Below are 22373 nucleotides of genomic sequence, written 5' to 3'. Positions count from 1 at the left end.
TGCAGCCATTCCCCTGTTCTTGCTATGAAAATAAACCCAGATATTACTTTTTTTCAGTGACTGGTGAAAGGAAAAGGAGAATAAGGTCACTGACTACCCTTTAAGTTATATGAAGGCTATAGTGGACTGCTGTAGCTTGCCTAATTATTGTAGTTACTGACAATGTAATGCAACTGAAAATGACAGTGAGTGCCTGCAAAAAAAAAAAATCAGCTAGGTGATGAATATTTGTGTCCTCATTACTTTTTCAGTTTTGCTTTTTTTTATATAAGATGCCATATCATGACAAAAATACTTGTCCTTATCAGTCATTGTATTACTGGCCACGTCTGACAAATATGACATGCATCTTGTACACCTTCACTCAACAAGACTGAGTTTCTCCTAACACTCTGCAGTAAGTCTTCTTGCTTGAAGTCACCAAAGTCAATCCTTGGTGCACTAAGTCACTTCTTTCTGTTGAAGAATATGGAAAAGAAAGGTATTGAACATCATGACCCCATCAGCTTTCTGGCTTGCTTCTGGGGAGGCAGAATATGCTCCTAGAAAGACCTCAAGTCTACACACTTCTGTGATGACTGTCAAATAACATAATTTGTAGACAAAATTAAATGTTTCAATACTCATGGTGTGTTAGCAATTAATTAGATAGGCCCTTCCAGTTTCTCTCTGGTACCTCTCAGCCTAAATGGTTATCCTTTTTTTTTTTTTTTTTTTTTTTTTTTTGCTGGGTAGTGATTTTTCTCCAGAACTGGGAAGTTGTGATGAAGTTGTCCTGTGCCTTTTCTAAATCCACTTTTCCTTGCAACTAGGTATCAGCTTTCATGGGAAGCTGTTCTCGCTCAAAATTGCAGGTTGATGTTTGAATGTTAGTTGGTATTTGTACATTCTTATAGGTGCTTCTGTTACACTCTTTGTTTGATTTACTTTTTTAGAAGCAGAATGAGATGATTATATAGCTGATCCTTTTTTAAAAAGTGGCAAAAACTTGATTGGAAGTGTACTATTTAATAAAAGATAATGAAAACATGATTGGAAAAAGCCTTAAAACTTTGGAACAAGTCAGAAGTGCATTTTAAAGCTAATAGAAGGGAAAATGTTTTTTTGCTTTTACCCTTCTCAGATCAAAGTTGACATCTGATGCAGAGAAGGAGTCTGTGATGATGTTTGGGAGAAATCTCCGGCAGTTGCTTCTGACCAGCCCTGTGAGGGGTCGTACTTTGATGGGAGTAGATCCTGGCTACAAACATGGCTGCAAGTTGGCAATTATTTCACCAACCAGTAGGTTTCAATTCCAAATATTTTTGAACAGACTGATAAAAATATATTATTTTAGAGGAAAGGATGGTTTCAAAACCTACTTTTTTATTGATATTTTTTTTTTTCCTTAAGGTTTTAGTGTTTTCCACAAATTCTGTCATGCAAATTACTTTTTTTGGGCTTAAGGTTAAGTTGCTAGCACCTGGACTCCAGTGTCTCCTTTGGTGTTATTTTTCCTCCCTAAAATAGAATTTAAAATTCCTTCTGCCTGCAAATAATTGTGCCTCAGTCAGCAAAGAGAACACCTGGCTTTTTTTATTGTTTAACAAAGAATTTGAATTTAAATACTTTCTATAACTTTGCTTTTTTCATTAATAATATCTTGTACACCTGGACACTTTATCAGCCCTTTTTGTTTATTAGTATGTGTGTTAATGTGAGAAGTCAGAATCATTGTATTTGCAGAACATTTTAGTTCAGCTTTTAGATATAGAACAGAGCCTTTCCAGTTCATCCATGTGTGAATAGGGGATGCATACCTCTTTAGGCCCATGTGAAAATGGTTTGTTTTCCTTTTATTTTGTTGTTGCTTTTTGTCTGAGAATATATCCACCTAGGGTGGGTGTAAGGAAAGACATGTTCTTAACACATGTTAAAATGGCAATAAAGGTAAGGTAAATGGTTATTGCCTTGTGTTGCACCATAAGCTACCAGTACCAGCTAATACAGAGTTATTTCCAAATGTGATAGGTGGAATGATGGTAAGAGCTGGCATTGGAGTTCTGAGACTGCATTCCTACTTTTGATCTCTACTGGATCTGTAAAAAGTGTACTAGAGCAATAAATCTTTTGCAGTGAATTGCTGTTTTTCCCTTTGATAATATAATACCCTTTATTTACCTAATATGACTAGATACTCATTACTTGTTATGTGGATATGTCCCCAGTGAACTAGAAAAGGTATCAACTCATTTTGCTTTGGCAGCCAAAGCATTTTAGTCCTCTGCCCACCATACACTTATTCTACTTGGATACAAAAATAAAAAAGAAAGATGGCTTATGAAGAAGCTTTCTTTGTGAATCATCAAATTAACTTCAGTAATTTGCAGGATATAGCTTTTGGATTGTTGTGGGTTTTTATCCAACGGCTTTGCCTTTCATTGTTCTAGGTCAGATACTCCATACTGATGTTGTTTACTTGCATTCTGGTCAAGGATTTCGTGAAGCTGAGAAGATAAAGAGGCTTCTGCTACAGTACAAGTATGCTAAAGAAAGTTCTGTTTATTACTCTTTCTTATCAAACGTAATGAAAATCTTCACTATATAAATACCTGCTTTTGGGTGGAATAAGAACTCTAATGATTTAACTGGAATTATTCTTTTTTTATGTAGTTCAGAGCTTATTTTTCTTCTAGTCTATGTTCATGCTTTTACACTACGTATATGTTAGAAGCATATGAAATCAAGCCATGGCTCTGACTAAGGCTGCATGCTGTGAATGTATCCCCATAAAGCTCTGTCAATCCATTTATTTTTAGGAATAGAAACTAACTTTCAGCTAAGGATTATGTTTAGCCTCACTCTTACTCCCCGTCCCCGTCCCGTCCCCCCCCCCCCCCCCCCCGCAACCCCCAAACCACTCATCGATCTTTCCCTGTTCCAAAAGCCACATTTAGTGTCTGGAAGAGTTTATTAAGCAAAGGAAATCCTGCTCAGATGGATCTCCAGGCGGACTTGCAAATAGGGGCAACGTGATTAAAGGGTTATTGTATCCAACTGTTTTGGGATCCCATGTGGACAGACATCTGGTCCACTGGGTCAGCTGCTGAACTGCCGCAGCATACATTCCAGTTCATCTTTAAGTATTCGATTGGCTTTGAACAAGGTGATTTGATGGCTGACTGGCTGTGGTGGTGGCAGTCAGAGGCAATGACCTTGCAAGCTGTTGCAAACTATGATATTCCCATTAAGGAATTAGGATTCTGATTGCTTGGGCTTCTGCCCTTTTCATGACTCATAACAGATGATGGAAATACGAGGTAAAAGGGTTTGAAGACTGTAAATAACATTACATTTCTCTTATAAATATGAAGTAACATTTTGGGGGTTTCTGCAGATATTACCACTGTTCAATTCCCTTACAAGTGAGTGAAAATTTTAACTCATCTCTTGAACTGTCACACTGAAAACCTGTTAAATACAATGTGATATCACTAGGAATACGTTCTTACTAAATCCAAACCTTGTATTATATAAAAGAAGATGTATTGGTCATTGTCATGCATTGTATGAATATGTGCTATGTATAAAAAAGTATAAAAGAATAATAATAATTGTTCATCTTTTTCCCCTGTGCAAAGCTGTAGCACTGTAGTGATTGGCAATGGCACAGCCTGCAGAGAAACAGAAGCATACTTTGCTGACTTAATTATGAAGAAATATTTTGCACCACTGGATGTTGTTTACTGGTAAGATTGGTTTGCTATAACACTCAGCATATTTTAACTTAATAGTTAGTTTTAAATGTGATTTTTTGGAAGTGTTTCTTTTTATTGCCTTGCCTTTCTTTTTTGAGTCAAGCTTGACCCATCCGTCTAGGCAAAGGAAATGGCTGTTTGGAGCTTGAAAGCAGTTCTCCTGAGTCAGTCAGAGAGACTCAGTGAAGTATTGTATTTTCTCTTCCCGAGGTTCACTCCATTGCTGTTGTCATTGTAACAAAGTATGTGAGAATAGCAGCTCAAACAGTCAGGGACCTGTGTTTGGCATTTTGTGTTTATTTCTTGATAAATGAGGTTTAAACGCAAATGATAAAGATAATGTTGTCTGACTGTGGTATGGAATGCTTGCTAATCCTATGGGTATTAAATGATGTGGAAACAAATATTTTGTTAATACCTGTCAAAGTAGTGAAGGTATTTATCCTCTTTAAACATCAAATTTTATCCATTAGTTTGTTTTATTCTAACTAAACTCTTCTGCTGTTGGTTTAAATGCAAACTGTACTATATCGCTTTTTCTCCCCTGCTCTACTTTTTAAAATCATACCTTTTTTTTTAAAAAAAGCATTTTTGGTGATTTACCTTGGATTATCTGTTGTGCTGAAGTTTAACAGCAATATTTACTTTTCACTGTCTTGACATACTGAATTAAGTTACCTAAATTTTTTAAAATTATGACCTTTCTCTGTTGAAACTACGATATACATTTAATGGAGCCTTTTCTCCATAGATTAAGAAGTTATCTTACACCAATGTTCAACAAATGTATTTTTCCTGCTACCTTAGGCTAGCATTCAATTGCACTTGTTCTTTGTTCCTAAGATTTCTAAGTAAACTTGCAGCAAGATCTGAATCTTAAATCTCCTTATTAGGGGATTTTTCTGAACTTGTTCGCAAAGGAAGGAAGCTGTTCAAGCTGTTGAAAAATTAAGCATCCTCTTTCCTGAATCCAACTCAAAACCAGTGGATTTTTAATGACTGTAGAGGATGGAAAACACTTCATATTGTGTGTTTTTTGGCAATATTTAATGTAACTGGTTTTCACTTCGTATAGTTTAAAAATTCGTTGACAGAAGCACTATGTCTGAAAGAGTAATAGTGATTTTATTTATTCATTGATCATATGCTACAAAATGTAAACGACTACTTAGTTTACACAGAAAATGTTATTTATATAATACCATGGCAGATGATTTTCTCACTGTTTTCCTCTTTTGCTTTAATATTTTCTCCCTGTTCAAGGTTATAGAACTTGCAAAATAATTACAAGTATCAATTTTTTTTTTCTGGCCATTAGAGCTACCAATTTCTTAGAACTGATAAAAGTTCTTGTGAAATAGGAATTAGTTAAATGCTGTAAAGCAGAAGTCAGGTTATCGAGTTGGTTGCTTTTTCTAGTAGCGACAGATAATTTTTTAACCTTTTGCTTCTTCTGAAACTTGTTGTGATGTTTGTAGATAAAATATATAAATGCAGTTTTTTAACCTGCAAGATTAATTCCTGGAAGTGAGAATTAGCATAATCAAAACCATTTTTGCTTTCAGTATATTTTTATATTGTTAACAGTTTTCTTGTGCTGTACTCATATATGATGAAAAGCTCCCTACTTCACAATTTGTATGCAGAACACTGAGGTACTGCATATTAAAATGAAAACCAGAAGAATCTAATTTTTTTTGGTGCTGCATGCTACAGGTGACATTTTTGATGCTGTCCAACTTTGTAGGCTGCTGTTGTGTGTATGTTTATATCTGTGGGTTTACAAATAAGCTGAACAATAAGTCCTTGCATCTCTCTCCACGTTTTGACAGTCCTGACTGAGTTTCTTTCTTGAAGATCAGGGTTCCCATGTTGCCCTTTCTGCTAAACTAGTTTTATGTGCATCACATTACATTCTCCAGTGCTGGGGTTTCCCAGCCACACCACTGAATCCTGCAAGATAGGTACTTTGTTCGCTTTTTAGCTCCAGAAAACTTTCTCCTTGATATCCTTGGTATTTCTTAGTAACAGGAAGGAATGATGAGTCCAGACATCCACCTCCCACTTCTGATAATCCAGTGAAATGCCTGGAATTTGTCAGTCTGAGTTAAAAAATGTAAGTGATACTTGCTAAATGAGGAGCCATTGGTACAGAATTATCATTTGAGCAATAGGTGACAGTAGGCATGCATTTTGAGAACTGCTATACCTCTTGAGGGGAACTATGAAAGATGACTTGGAGGAAAGTGTTCTGCTGATCATAGTTTTTAAATAAAAAAGTCCCCCAGAGCATGTGCTCTCAGATTACAAAAAACGTGTTTGTTTCCATGTACAAAGTCTTCCCTTGATTATGTTGTTTTCTCATGATAGGAGAAAATATGAGGGTTTTGTTTATACATAGGCTGAATACAGATCTCTCATCAGTTCTGTGGAAACCCATGGTATGCTTTTGGATCAAGTGATCTTTATAGATTTTTTTTCAATTAAAAACTCTAAGAAACAATTTAAGTAATGTTGGAATAGTTCATTTTTAAGGAGGTCTGCTTCAGCAGATTGCAGCGGTAACTAAAAAAATGGGTTTACAAATCAATTCAGGGTTTGAACTGTAGAAAAACCCCAAACAAACCACCACCAAACAAAACAAAAAACCCAGAGCGAAAACAAAAACCCTGCAGTATTTAAACTGTAACAGAATGAGTCGATTGCATCTAACATGATACCGTTTCCCAGGCATTCAGCTTCTCACAGCGATGTGCTGACCTGCACGAAGGTGGAAATCTTTTCCCAGCAAAACAGAACTCACTTCACTGCTGTGTGCAAGTTTCAGAGAATTGCCAATTGTATTTGCGTTTACAGTGTTTTTCCTTAAAGGAGTCCAAATGTAAAGCGGCTTGGCAGATGAGGCTGGATTGTCTTATAGTGCTTTAAAACCAAAATCCCAATCAACTCCTTAAGCTGTCATTCAGAAAGGTGGCTGACAGAGGTACTACAGACTTCGGCTTTCTTGGCAAATAGAGCTTGTAACATGATGCTACTTAATTATTTTTTTGTTGGAAGTGGAAAATAGGATCAGAAATTATTATTAAAAAAAAAATCTGTTCGTACTTCTATGTCAAGTTCACCATATAGAACTTGGATAATGCATTTCCAGGGAAATAAGACAATAACAGAGTCTGTAATTTTGGAAAGAAGGTGTGTGCATTTGATGCAAGCACAAATAATCTGGACAGGTGTGCACTCTAATGAAGTTTAATGATAATAACCAGCTGGACACTTCAACGATTGCATGTATGTGCAGTACATGCTGAAATAGTCTCTTTACTACTAAGGTTCTGTACAATAATTTCAAAATTGTGCATGAAGTTATTCCTTGGCTTCAGTATCCGATTCTAGCAAGTACTTCACTACAGACTTAAATGAGAACATCATTTCACCTTTTTTTAGTTGTGTGGCAACAATCAAATAAACTGATTCTTACTTTAAAATGTCAGTTGTACCAGTATCAAAAGAGACTTCCAAAATATTCTTCATTTCAGTTTCTCTCAACTATTACAGTATTTTATTTGATATCTGCTTTGTCTTTTTTAGTGCTAATAAAGATACGAAAAGCAAGCAACTAAAATAACAAATCCTCAGCAATGGCGAGTACAAAGTACATATAGTTTTACTGATTTTTCCAAAGAGAAGACAAATTAGTGAAGGCAGTAGTAGGAAATGAGGCGTATGGCATGATTTTTTGTGTGGCTTTACATACACGGTATCACAGAATGGTAGGGGTTGGAAGGGACCTCTGGAGATCATCTTGTCCAACCCCTCTGCTTGAGCAGGTTAAAACCTGTCTGGACTCAGTTTGACAGTTTTTGATTTAAAGCAAATACTTTTCACTATTTTTGTAACCAACATGATTTCAGATACGTACATCCAATCTAAATAACTGCAGGACTTTTTATAAAATGTAGTTTCCCTTTTAGAGCTATGTTTATTGACTTAGATTAGGACTGGACTAGAGCCCAGAGACAGTCGTATCTAGTCTTCAGGTTTTTTGTTACAAGCCAGTTTTTGTTACAAGGTTCAATAAATATTCTTGATTATTTATGTTAGTTCTATTGTGAATTCTTGCCAAAGATACATTGTATTATAACCAAAGCAGATGTTCTGTTTTAGACAAGCGTATTTGTTTTAACAGGACCAGAAATGTAAATGAAACAACAGTGTGTTCAGCATTAACATGGCAGATGATGAACTTTTAGGATTTCATTGGCCTTTTTGGATTAAATGAAAATCTTGGAAAAATATTTCAGGAATCTTATTCCATATTTCAATCACTGCAACTATTTTTGTTTGTTTGCTGTCAGCTGTAGGCATCTTGGAAATGAAAGCTATCTGAATGACAGGTGAACTGGGCTAGAGCAGGACAACACAAACAGCTCAATCATCGTATTTGGAAAAATGATCACAGTTTTTCTTTCAGCCTCAGTGCTTTCATTGTCACAATACATTCTTAGTGGTCTGACTTCTCTTACCTGCTTGTTACATTAATGCACACGCAGAATAAAGTATTTCAGCTCATATTTGAAAGAAAGTTTGATAGATATAACGAATTGTTAATTGTTTTCAACAAGCAGTAAGGAATGCAGCCAGGCAAGTGTATTTTTTTGGTTATTGTTTTTCAGGTGGCTTGGTGTTTAATTTCTGTTATACTTCATTTTAAACTTGATACAAAATCCCTTTCTGCCACTTTCAGCAAAATCTCTTCTTGCTCTTGAGAGTTTATAAGCAAAGTAATTAATAATTTACTGCTGTTTAAGTTCAAACACTTCTGTACTGTGACAAATAGGGGAAAGTCTGTAATGTCTTGTAAAGTTCTCATTGGGTTTTCTTTAATGTTTAAATTGTCTGCTTTCGAATACTTAGGAATGTTCTGCTAAGGTAGAATGGGACTGTTTAATACCTTTTGAAGTTGGACCACGGTGGCAAGAAATTGATTTCGAAATGTTTGTTCTACAGGATTTTAGGTCCGCTTGTATTTTATAGGTGTCTGCACATGCTTTAAATATCCTTTTCAATTTAAATGTGTGTTTTATGTTGTTGAATATCTACATTATACTCTCTCAGCTTTAACAAATGCCACTTTCAAGTTCCATGCCTCTACATTTCTAATGTTACACTAGCTTAATTCCCATTACTTTTCTGCTTCATAGCACTCGCAGTTTGAAAGGGACCTAACATTCGGGTTCACATTATGATAATTAGGTTTCAAAGCAGTGTGGGGGGATTAAGATGTCTGAAGTCTAGCTGCCGAATAAAGTTCAGAACTACTTGTAAAACTTGTTTGAGTGGTTAACAGAAGTGGTTTTATTTATTCAGTGCTCATGCAGCATTAATCCGTATTTCATCAGGTACCCACAGTGCTGTAACTCTAGATATGACCTTGGGACTTAATTTACCCCATCTCAGTTTTCCTTATTAATGTGCCATGAAAGAGGTACATGAAAGATAGCCAACATCAAAGCACCTTTTCAAATAAGTGGTTGATATGAATCCTCTGGTATTTAACACTGTCTGTCAAATGTTTCAGCTGGTTTGCATCCTTTTACAAGCTATTGCTTGCTGTATTAATGCAGTTGCTTCACGTCTGTTGAGAGTACAAAGGGGCATAGGGATATGGGAAACTTTATTCCTATTTCTTTTCTATTATATTTTCTTTAAGCTGTTATTTTTGTCTGTTAAGCTATATCACTCTATTGATGACACATTTATGTACGCACACCTACACACCTTAGGTCATTACATGTCTGATACAGAAAGTAGAAAGTAGTTTGGAAAGCTTTAGCAAAAGGAATACATGTTCAGCTGAAACAATGCACATGTCTGAAATGTGCACTGAAGAACCTTTGTTCTGCTTTCATCTCTTTCAAGCTCTAGTGGAGTCATGAGAAGTCCTAAACAATGAAGAAATAATTTGAGGAACGAACAGGTTTAAAATGTGCATGAAGAGGACGTAGTCAATGAAAACATTTTAAATTATACAGTGATTTCCAGCCAAACTGTCTTCTGTCCCTTACTTAAAAGTTACTTTCTGTTGTAATTATTTACCACAGCTGAGTAAGAACTCATGGTCATGCACACTTAAATGAAAAAAAAATATATTTGTATTTACAGGACACAGTCCTACAAATTGGAACCTCACTCTTTCTGAGTGAGACTTCCGAAAGAGACTTTTTTTCTCCTGCTACTCTTGATTATTCATAACTTTAGGTAGTAGTTAGCCTATCATTTGGCACAACATGGACAGTAATAAGTGTCCACACTTAAGATAGTATCTAATGTTTGTTTCTGGTGCATCTATCGTCTGGTATCTACGTTGAGCTGAACCCATACTATAGTCAAAAGGGGAAATTCAGAGGTCCTCTTAGATTATGAAACAGTCCAAGAAAGCAAAGATTCCCCTCTGCCCCAGCTCTGTTGCTTATTTCAAAAGTTTACTGTAGGCACCCGTACCATATCTAGATATCTAGCCATGTTCTTCTGAGAGGAGGAGAAGAAATGGGTAAGCAGTGAAGATAGTGGGATAGGTGAAATAAGAGAGCATAATTTCTGGCTTGTATAGCATGAATTTGAAACTTTTTAAAACAAACTTTAGAAGTGATACATTTAATATGGAACCATCTTTGAATTCTGCTTCAGAGAAATAGTTTTGCAGTTTTTAAGATGAGAACAAGGACTAATTGGGAGTATGTCCATGTAGTTGAAGCGATTATTAATTCCTTTAAGTTCAGAAAAACAGTAAGATATATGTGGAGTCTAGACTTCAGCAATATGAAGGCAGGGGGTCAGAAAGCAAATGTAACTAGCAAAAGAAATCTAAATCTTGAGGAAGAAGTCCATCTTCCCAGAACACCAGGACATGTCGTTTGGCTTGTGTCCAGGGCAATCTATGGGGGAGAGAGGAAAGTTATTAGTGCAACTTCCCTTCTATGTTTTCTCTTTCTAAGAGAAAATCATAGTAACAGTAATATCAAGCAGTGATTTTAAGTTATGTTTTCTCAATATGTAAATCTCTTAAGACTTAAAGGACTCTAAACAGACAAACAAAAAAAAATCAATTCTGTAAAATTAGGGCAGACTTTAGGATGAAAAGCCATTACATGTGTGACAATATGTTCAAGGGCAACTTTGCATACTCTTCAATTAGAAATGTACTGATCTCAAATAGACTTTTGCAAATCAGATAATAAATTCCTTTCCCCCCCCGCCTTTTTTTTTAAGAGAAGTCATTTGTTATATTTAGGATTGCAAAATTACTTCTCTATTTTCAATTTTATCTCATGTTCCTCACAGAGCAGTAATTTGTACACAGGCTGCTTTCTTGTAGATCTTTGTTAATTTCAGGAAATAAGAAACTTTTTTAAGATAATCAGCTAGAAGACATCTGGTATTGCAGCACAAGAGAAGTCAGGTGAAGAGGGAGAACCATACAAAAATATTTACAAATACAAAATAAGAATATGTTGGAAAGGTGGCACGTTATTGAGAGATGCAAGACAAAGGATGTGTAGTGAAAAAGTGCTACTGTTTCTGCATGGAGCGTGACCATCAGGTCCCCTGGAAGCAGTTTTAGAATGTGTGTATTCATGGGGTATGTTCATTGAGCAAGACTGGGTGTTTCATTCCTAAATTTCACTTAAACCGAAATCAGATTTTTACCAAATATAGCAGAGATTTTAATGTTCAGCATATACCTACCAAAACTATACTGTAAGTAGGGGATTTTATTTTTGGAGTGCGTTTGACTCAATAGTAGAAGTCTTTAAAACAGTATTTTTATCACTCAACACTGTGTGCTGGTCAGTGTTTCCAATGCAATCTCCTTTCTTAGGGGCTTTCTATGATCACAATGAAAATTACCCAGGCCTAAAGTCTCTTGTTCAAGGCTACTTCCAAAGCTCAGAAATGAAGAAGGATTTAACAGATTGTGCTGGTTTTGGCTGGAATAGAGTTAATTTTCTTCACAGAAGCTAGTATGAGGCTATGTTTTGGATTTGTGCTGAAAAATGGATGACTAGATCTTAAATTTGCTAGATTGTTACAGTGAAACAAAACTAGTTCATTTGAGTGTCTGGTATTTTTGAGGGGATGGGGTACCTGACAGGCTAAAAATAAGCTTTTTATTTCATACTGAAGTGATTTAGGTTATTGTTTACTGTGGTTACAATTTTTGAAGTTTTTCTGTGCCATTTGGTCAACGCCACAAGGTTCTTATCGGTTTAATTTCAAAGAAAAATTTCCAGGAAGATCTTATTTAGTAGAACGAATGTAACATAAGGCGATATAACGTGCCCATTTCTCCCAGAATCAGTGTTCATATTCAGCCTGACAGCCGCCTTTCTCTGAAGGGTCACCAAACCACCCTTCCTCATGACGGCTGTTGACTCACTCACGTGATGTTTGGAGTAACAACAGAGATACCAGAGGATGAAACTTTCACATTGTTCTCAACATCTGAAAGGTTGCATGCGCTCTCTGTGCCATCTTGTACTTCTTGGCAGGAGAAGGCAAGGAGCCTTTTGTTAAGAGGTGTCTGAGTGGTGGCCAAGGTCTAGGGATGGCTCGAGGAATGCAAAAAGCCTGAGGAACTAGGTAGCTGGTGGAGGAAGCAGTGCAGAAAGAATGAGGGTGCAGTCAGGGAATAAGGAACAGGGTACTTCCAAGGTAGTTCCTCCAGGCAGAGGCACTGAAGTACAGTCTATGGGAACTTTGTGCAGGTTTGAGCTCATATGAGCTGTGTGTTCCTTGTCTTTTCAATGCAGCAGGTTATGTCAAGAGAACAGTTCCCTCTCCTGTTCTCTCCCCTAATCATCTGTAAGCATGAATGGATGGTGTACAGTCCAAGCTTGAAACTGAGGCTTGGATTTCAGCTGAAAAATGTGACCTAATGACACATTACTGCATCTCACAGTGAGCATTGGAGACTCTCAACAGCTGCATCTATGAGTCTTTTCCAATTTATTTTTTTTTTTTTAGCTGCAATCAGCTGAAGTACACTTGTTCCATGTAACCCAAGAGTATGTTTTAGAATGCTGTCTATTCTTCATAAGGCTTAGAAGGTTAGGTTTTGGTCAATTACTGTAAAGACACCATACAAGGAAAATAAGTCATGCTCCATATGCAGCTAGGATTGTGAAGGCTTAATGATGTGAGCCTTAAATGTTCCAAACTTGGTATTGATACTGATCTCAAACAAGCCAGAAAAGTTTAGGCTTTCAGGTAAGCTGCTGCAGCACTGTTTTAAGAGGTTTCAAAATTAGCATGTATTGTTCAGTGTCTCTGTAGGTTTAAGTGGCTTTTTTTTTTTTTTCTTTAAAGTAAAAGCTTGTGTGGTCACGTCCATTTCTCTCATAGTGCAAATGGAATGTAGTCAGATTTGGATATTACCTACTCAAACAGAAGCCAAGAGAGGTTAGAGAGTGACTAAGCTGAATGACAGTGGATCTTTGATGTATTTTTGATTTGCAGACCACTGAAAATTCGCTGGTGACAGTGTAGAATTCACTCCAGAGACCAGAAACCTACTGACAGTGGGCTGCTTTTTTTTCCCTTGTCCTTTGTGAACCCCTTGAAAGAAGCCTGTGAATCACAGGTTGCAAACCACTGGGTTTGGACCTGAAAATAACAGACAGTAGAAAAACCCAGAAACTTCATATTTAAAATGGGTGAAATTGCATATAGGAAAACTTTCCTCTCATTTGTATTTGCAGAACTTTGACTATGGAAACTTGCAGTGTAGTTCTTGTTACCCATGTCTATGCATTTTACACTTCTAGCCTTTACCCATTGCCCAAGATGAAATAGCATGGCTTCATACTAGTATGTTATTGCTATGCTAACTGAGTCTTTGATACTGAGAAGTGAATGTAAATTAAAACCATTAAAATGTTAATTTATGATTTGTGTCAATATTGCCTTTCTAAAATAAGTGACACTTGTGGTGGTTGGGAGTAATCCTCTATTATTCTCCTCATACTTAAGAGACATCAGAAACATATGTTTGTGTTTTAAGTTACTTTGTCTTGAAATAGCTGTGGTGATTAGTAAATTTTCACTATAAAGGATTGGGAAAATTTATTTAGGTTCCTCACTGTGTGAAAAAGCTCCAGCAGGAATTACTTTTGGAATCCTGTCAGGAGTTAATTTAAGTGGAAGCATCCAAATATAGTGTGATTAATACTGAGAGCATCTAGATTAAAATTATATGAGTACAAGATGTATCCTCTAACTTGTGAGGTACTGAGACTGAGTGTTATTACACAGCCTGGCCTGGTTGTGTATTTGGATAGTGTTTTGTCTTCAGGTAGGCATTCTGTAGGAACTGAATGGAGAAGTAAGCACTTTTCCATTAGTGTGAGGTTGCCAGTAATACATTTTTACTTAACTTGAGATTCTGCCAAACTTGATACCTATTCGTTTGTGAAACCACATTTGGTGTTCTGCATTTCAGCTCGTACTGGGATTACTTTATTGTTGTGAGATGTGATATACAGATTTATTTATTTATTTAAACTTACTGTGCTATTATTGTTGATGCTGATAGTAAAGGCTTAGGTTAGGTAGTTAGATTACATTAGGCTATCTAACACTCTGTTAAATATCTTAATTTCAGTGACTTTTAACTGGAAGAGTCACCTTTGGGATGAAGTTCATCCTAGATCTCTGTTAGTGAGTGTATATGTGTATGTATTTCTAAATCTATATTTCTGAAGAATGTATTTCTAAATAATAACTAGAGATGTTTAAGAAAATCAAGGAGTGAGCATATGCGCAAATGCTGTCATTAGTGGGGAAAAAATTCTTCAAAGTATTAGTACTGTTGAGATCTGGTAAAAATAAAAGTTTGTGGGCAGATGCAAAGTTGGATAGAAGTCTCCCTTTGAAAAACTTTCAGGTTTGTTTTGAGTAGTAAACCTCAGGAATTAGCCACTTGTACAGCTGCTAACAAATTCCCCCAGTACCACGAGAACAACTATTTCAAACCTTGATTTTAAAAAACAAAAAAGGGTTGGATTTTAGGGAGGCCTGAAAATTAAACATTAATGACTTGGGTGTCTGGTAGCCTAACAGTCTTCCAGGACTGAAAAGCAAATACAACATGTCTGTCAGTAAATCAAGGGCTCTTTACCTCTGCAGTTACGTAAAATTGTAATTTTTTTATTCCTGATTTCAGGCTATCCACTCTTAGAGGCTGTTGGCAGTGCAGGAGTGAGTGTACCCATGTTGCATCTTCACTCGGAGTAATTCTGTGTGATGCTGAAACTGGGGGCTATGCTTGCCTGGACTCATTTAACTTTTCTTATCAAGCAAGTGTATGGCAGTCTTAAAAGCTTCGTGAATGACATAGAAAGAAGCCAGAGCAACAGGAGATACTTCAGCCTACTTCTGATGTTTTCAGGGCATGAGAGGCAGAGAATATAGATGTGCTGTGTGTCTCAAAAAGGCCTTTGAGTAGGTTATTTCAGCTTGAAAAGGGATTAGATTTAGATGATTGCAGTGTCAGACAGTTGTAACTGAAGGTGCCTTTTGAGGATAATTCCTTTATATAACTGGATCCCAGCAGTTTTGTCAATGATGAGTAAGTGGAGGGAAGGAGAAATGATCTACTCATGGTGGATGATACAGAGGCAAGAAAGAGCATGTCTCAAAAGGGACAGCAAAAAGCACAAGCTATGTGAAGCACCTTCTTTAGTACCAGGCCCTCCTAGCAGCAACAACTGGGAACAATGGTCAAGTGAAGTGGAAAGAACAGAGTGGAGTGGGTGGCACTGGTTTTCCTGTTCCTTTTCAATTTTGGTAGATTTGTGGTGCTTTGGTGCCTTCATGTACAGTTGTAAGTGTAATCATGTCCATCTAGCAGTTCTGTACTTTAGTTATTTTCCTTTCTGTCAGACACCCAAGCCTCCTGAAAGCAAATTTGTTGCTCACATAGAAATAACGTTTTCACTTTAATCCTGTTTGCAACTACAAGTAATATCACGGTTTCTAATTGTATCAGATTATTTTATGTAACAGCAAATACTATTCAAACAGCTCAGTTGTCTGTGGAGCTTTCTAAATAAAAACCTGGAAGTGAGGGGGAAGGTGTCCCACCTATATGCAGTTACAGTTATTGCTAATATTAAATTGGCTTTTCACATAAAACTTCTCTCTCAAACCTAATTAACTTTTATATTTTGTTAAACATCTTTGGCAGCTAAGGCAACATGCCTACTGCCTGTTCAGTTCTTTTTATTGGGTTGAACTAGAACTAACATTTGGATAAAATACATCTTGACATTTGAATTTGACATAAATGTTTCAGAAAAACAGTTTAGACATGGATCTTCCATGGGTGATTCTCTTGTCAGCATTATGGTGTTGTGCTGTAAATATACTTTGGAAGTGGGCTTTCAGTAAAATCAGTGATGCATTTATTACTTGTTCCTGGTCTATTTTTCTGCATAGTGTAAAATCACAGCTCAAAGTTACTTTGTCATTTTTCTATTAAAGTTATTTTCTTGAAGTTAGTTTGTCATTTTTAAGTAAATCAAACTGGATATTCCTGTATTACTTCTCTGTGATTACCTCTCTGCTGAAGGAAATGTTAACTCTAATCTTCTGCTATAAGAGTAAATAAAAAGAGACATTGTCATTTTGAATGTTTTAAAATTAAATAAGTTTGAAATCATGATATAGTATCCTTTGAATATATTTTGTTTCTTTAGCTAACAACAAAAAGACTTTTAAAGGAATGTTTAATTCATTTTCAAGGAATGCTTAAGACTGTCCTCTTCTCTATTCTCTTGTTTTCCCCTGCTCCTGTAGGCCCTGGCTGGCTTTGCTGGCACCCTGCTGTCTCTTACCTGCCTGTCCAAAGCTGCTGCGTCCCTCCTCCCTTGTAGCTTTCTCCTTAGGGAAACTGCCTAAGGACCTCTTGGTGTTTCTGGCAAAGACCACTCACTGGAAAGGCCGTGCTGCTGGTCATTATTAGCAGAGCAAGTTAGGGGAAATGATTTTTCCTTTTGCTGGCTTCTTTTTGATAAAGCAGTTACAGTAGGTTGTAGGTGACTGGACCTCTGACATTAGCAGGAGTAATGTTTTCTGATTGAGACAGGAGTTTTGAATAAAGTGTTGTTCTGGTGTGAAGTAAGAATGAAAAATGGGTGGCATCTAATTCAGAGCAGATTCTCTTCAGTTTTATGGTCTGTAGTGATTTCTTCCAGCTTTTTATAAAGTAAAGATATAGATTAAATGTTGATAATGGTTTGTTTGAATATATTTTCTTTAATAGACAATGCAGAAGGTGCAAAGTTGATTACTTTTTGGTCAACCTTAAATACCAGCTTTATGAAGCCAAACTAATTTGTGGTTAATAGTAGGTTGTGCTAAACTAAAATTTATAATTAGCACAGTGAACTTTGGGGGAGATGCTTTAGGTAAATTGCTTTGCGTCATCTGAAATACCAGTTTTTCCACTCAATACAAGTTGAAGCTTTTAATGATTAAAACAGGTCTCATTTCAAAATTTTAATGGACTATGTGAGTATGGTTTAACTTCATGTCTACTTATTTATAAAGCATTTGTAAGTTAGTTTCCATTGGATTTAATGACAAAACATAAGCTTGGGGTTTCTTCTTTACTGTGCCACAGTTGATATAATTAAATTGCATAAATCATGCGGTGCTTGTGATGATGGCGATGCTGTGAGTCTTTGTGAACTTCAGAGGAAGTTAAGACTTGGAGCTTGTGAAATATGTTTGTTCTGGTTCTCAGGGTTTGATTAAACCCAAATCCAGGACATTCCAGTTTGTGGTATTAGTATTTTAAGGTTTTATTTATATGTTCTAAGAAAATGCTTTAACTTCTTGAACAGAATTCTGAACATACCTGTCTTTGGTGAACTTCAGAAAACAGTTTTCGAATTTGCATTTCAGAAGTATTTACATGGCTTTTTAGGATTAGATTCTCCTTTCTACAACTGCATAAGTTAGTAGCAAATAAAAGGTGCAGGAGAATGGCAATTAGACCCTTTATTGAAATCTACTTCTATACTTTCTTAACAGAACTTGGATCTCAATTGGTTGGACTTCTATTTATGCATAGACTTGGAAGCTTATCCTTTCTCTGGGGGAAAATATTTAATGTTGGTGCCTTCTTCTTTTCTGTCTTGCACTAATGGTGGAGGTAGAGCTTGTTACCCTTCCTCTGCAGCAGATATCAGAAATACTCTCAGCATGATAACAACCTGCCTAGTAAAACCCCAGAATGGTCCCATGCAGATCTCAATTGTGTTGTTGTATGTGATGATGTTGGTGTGCAAATGTGAGCTTTGTGCCACTCTAGCTCAGGGCTGCAAAGATGCTGACGGCAGCGATAGTACTGGCCTGTCTACCAGGGGCAGATTGAGGACAAGGCTTGGCTCTGCCACCTTCCGCACTAGCCAGCAGAGCTGAGCGTGCACCCAAGGGCAGATGATGTTCTGCCGTATTAAAGCGTGCTGCATATCCCACCCTGGCATATGTTCTCCATAACCCCCTGTAGGAGTTGTCTGCATCAGCCAGAGCGCCTCCAGGATCTTCACTGCTGTGCTGCTGTGGAGTCTCTATCACATAAACTTGTATTTTCATCTGGACAATTATTGTTTTAATATGGTGTTGTTTCTTTTTCTACAGTCCTGATCTCCAAATCATGATGGGGGTTTTGTTTGCTTGGTTGTTTTCTTTAAAGAAACAGCTGTTAGTTATCAACTACCAGTCTTAACAGTTCAACATCAGACACTTGAAATTAAGTGGGCCTACTCTGTTACTGTGGGAATCAGCAGGGCATGCATTTCCATTCATTTAATTTCTGAACAATATCAGGTTTTCTTTTCACTTTTAGAATCTGAGGAAGCTAGGATTGTTTAGTGAGTTTTCAGTGCAGCACCGTTTGAAAACAGAGAGTGACTTTTAAAATCTCCATTTGCTTCTCAGATATTGTTCGGGGTGGATGTATACTTTTCTGAAATGTATACATGGTGCTAAATTTTTGAACAGCTATTAAAAAAATTCTGAACATCAGTTTAATATTTCCAAAACCTCATTTCCCAGCTACAGAGGATCCAAGTGTTCCTGTTAATATGTAGTAGGTTTGGAGTCTCTACTCATGGAAATATTTGAAACATGACCAGATACAGTCCTGAGCAACTTGCTTTGGTTGACCCTCCTTTGAGGAAGTGTGTTGGACTAGCTGATTTCCAGAGGTTCCCTTCAACTGCTGCGGTTCCCTGACATTCAACAGCTTCCAAAACGTGAAGGACCCTCACTCTTCATTGCTGGCTTGTCTTGTGGGATCCAGTCATAAGAATCTAATGACTGATGCAGAGAAGTTGGTTTGGAGTTGATGCCCGTTGCACATACAATAGGGTGCCAGTATTTAGAATCATAGAATCATTAAGGTTGGAAAAGATCTCTGGGATCATCAAGTCCAACCATCAACCCAACACTACCAAGTTTCCTAAACTGTGCCCTGCAGTGCCACATCTACACAACTTCTAAATACCTCCAGGGATGGCGACTCTACTATCTCTCTAGGCAGCCTGTTCCAATGCCTGGCCACTCTTTCAGTAAAAAAGAAATTTGCAGGTGTACGTTCTGATCATCTGCACTGTCTGCATAATGCCCCCCAGGAGACTCTTCTATCAAATTCCAGCATATCTTCCATTCTTGCTGCCCAGGTATGGATTGTCAGGAAAGCTTTCAAATAACTTGATCTCATTTTGAAGTAACATGTGAGATGGGGAGAGAGAGCAGAGCTTTGAATGGGGGAAGGAGGACAACAGTAGTTCATGCTAGGGCTTTGAGTTTGGGTGGAAGTTGGGCTGTTGATGGATTTTTTATTTTTTTTTTTTTCCCCTTGCCTTCCAAGAGAAAACCAAATTTGAACTTCCTGGTGCAAACTTTGTCAACTGTTAGAGAAAACAACATAGCTGTATTTGAAAAGGATGAGTCAACTGTTCTCATTCATTAGTGCCCTTATTTAAAATTGTGTAACTGTGATCCGCAACTCCTCAACTGTTTCTAAGAGACTTTCCCATTATAAAATGGGGACCCAAAATGAGGGTTAACATGATTAAATAGACGCACGCTCCAAGTTTTTTTTCAGCAAAATATTTGTCGTTGGACTCACAAGTAATTAGATGTATAAATGAGTTAATGAACCTTCACACTATTTTAAGGTCCTTTGTTGCTAGAATTGCCGGTAACTAAGTACTGTGTAGCATACCTGTGACTGGAGAATCACTTTGAAAATTGTGGTGTAAAAAGAAGGACATAAAATAATTTAGCTGTGCTTTTATGATTTGGATGTAAAGATATCTCTTCGTTCTATCCTACGCTTTCATATTTGGATAACTAAAGAAAAAAAGACTTTTAGAGTTGTAGTAACTGGTTAGAAATGAAGTATAAGAAATTTCAGTCCAGAATAATAATTTTTTGGGGCGTTTTTAACTGGCTGAAAAAACATGTTTTAAAAGAAGTGGTCATTCAGCATATGTTTATGCCAGTTCTAGTGATATTACTCATGGAAAGTCTCCAGTATGGATCTGTCACAACCTGAGGGAACAAATTAATCCCTTTCAAGAGAAGGGGTAAAACAAATATAGCACTACCTAACTAAAATTTTATTTCCCTAATTTCAGATATTTATTTTTGTCAGTTTCTTCCCCCTTTTGGTTACAGTCTTACTAAAAGAATTTGTTTTCTGTAAAAACATACAATGCATGAATCCATTTCAAGTTTGTGAGGATTTGGTGGTTTTTTTTTGTTTTTTCACTAAGGTTGATACATACTTCTGTTTGTAACACAAAATAAGACAGTATCCACTGTCTCATCCTTTAAATGGTTAAAGGATAAACAATAATACACCTGATGTTTAGTTCACTTTCATTTGGAGATATACTTGATTCAGATTAGCATCTCTTACTGTAGATGCCCAGGGGTTGCATATGATATCAGTAAAATAATAATATTTAAAACTATGACAAAGAGAAGCACCAGAGAAGAACCCTAGAGGCCTAAAAAGAGAAAAATGTATCATTTAATAACAAAGCATTCAATCTACTTATGTTGCTCTACAGACATTTGTATACATTGCCTTACCTTTAAATCCGTGCCTGAGAAAAGCATATTTTAACAGCTCAGATTCTTGTTAAGGTAAAGCAAGCTTTATTTGATTTTTTTTTAGTTTTGCATGAGAAGTTTACCTTTTTCTAAAGAATGAGTAACCTATTTTTCTTCCTAACTTTCTGGGTTTTTTTCCTGTCTGTTGCTATAATCGTTTTTATATTGTAATGTTACATTATATGTTCTGTCGTAGGTGATTAATGGATTTTGCTGGAAGCACTGAACTAGTACCTCAGTTTTACAGTGTTTTTTCCAATGAAGAAGAGCAGTTTCCGTGATGGACAGAATGGAACACTTTTTGATCAGTGTCAGCTCTGAAGAGTCATAGACTAGAGTATAGGAAAATGTCAAAGCAAACTTTTTCCTGTATTAAAAAAAAAGAAACAAAACAAAAAAACAAATGAGGACTTAAAATTGTAAGAGCACTGTCATGATTAAGTTTGCAGAAATTGTTTTTGAGAGCTAGCATGTAATTTTGATCAGGTCTGTATGAAGCACCATTTGCTTTATGTTGAGCTGGGGAATAAAAACAGGAGGCAAATATATTTTCTGTGAACTAAAGCAGACAGCTTTTTTTTTTAGGTGAATTCCAAATCAAAGTAAAGTAAGAAGAAACGACATGGCTAGAAAGATGTGGTCACGCTTTTCCTTAGTATTTAATACCTCAGAGAAGTTTTCCTGCCAGCAATCATTCCGATTCCAGAATACTTAATTTATTTTGAGTTTCTTTATGTGGAAAACCCGGGCACTTCAGAGCTCAGCGAGCTGTGCCAGGAAGTGTCTGTAGTTTAAAAATATTTAATATGATGCTGTCAGATACATCCTAGCTGTTAAGAGGGATGGGGAGGTAAGAGGGAGGAGCAGCAGGGGATCAGTGGTTCCCTCGCACTGTGCAGAGTCTACATTGCATTGCTCAGCCCTAGTTGAAGGGATATAGTTGACTCCAGCCTTCCCTCATGGATCTGTGCTGGGGAGAGGGTAGCTCCTTGCTAAGGAGAGATCAAGTACTGCGATCAGTGATATTGTAGGAAGGGGGTGGGGCAGAACCAGAATAAAGCCTGACTCGAGCCAAAGCTACAAGTCAGAATTTTGCATGAATCAGGCTGCGGAGGCTGCACGGCAACGCTGGCCAGGCTGCCTCCCAACTGCCCAGAGTGAGCATTAAAGAAAATGACAGTTGCTGGAGGTGCTGTTCTCCAAGAGGCATTTTGCTCCATATGTTGTGGTCTTGTCCAGTTATGCTCCACTCTGGGGACAAAGTCTCCATGGGAGTTAATGTGACTCTGAGCTCCAGCCTTTGGTCTAGCAAAACTAACTGTGTTTTAGCCACAACAGTTGCTGCATCTGTGTTGCCTGTTTTACCAGATAAAAATAATTCCTCAGAGCAATTATAGCAATGGAATAGCATGTTCTTGTAGCCTTTCTAAATAATTTCAAACTGAC

At 36.9% G+C, this 22373-nt stretch overlaps 1 protein-coding gene across 2 annotated transcripts in view; it reads left to right on the top strand.

Annotated features, from left to right (window-relative positions):
* The window catches only part of SRBD1 (S1 RNA binding domain 1), a 132781-nt gene that overhangs the window by 32577 nt on the left and 77831 nt on the right, over window positions 1-22373 (top strand). For both annotated transcript variants that reach the window (XM_075089081.1, XM_075089079.1), the window contains exons 14-16: window positions 1124-1281; window positions 2430-2520; window positions 3621-3728. In XM_075089081.1, coding sequence (XP_074945182.1) covers window positions 1124-1281; window positions 2430-2520; window positions 3621-3728 — 357 coding nt within the window. The remainder of the gene's footprint in view (window positions 1-1123; window positions 1282-2429; window positions 2521-3620; window positions 3729-22373) is intronic.

Source organism: Phalacrocorax aristotelis, chromosome 3 (assembly GCF_949628215.1).
Source record: "Phalacrocorax aristotelis chromosome 3, bGulAri2.1, whole genome shotgun sequence".
NCBI lineage: Eukaryota > Metazoa > Chordata > Aves > Suliformes > Phalacrocoracidae > Phalacrocorax > Phalacrocorax aristotelis.
This window is presented reverse-complemented; position numbering and strand designations above follow the sequence as displayed.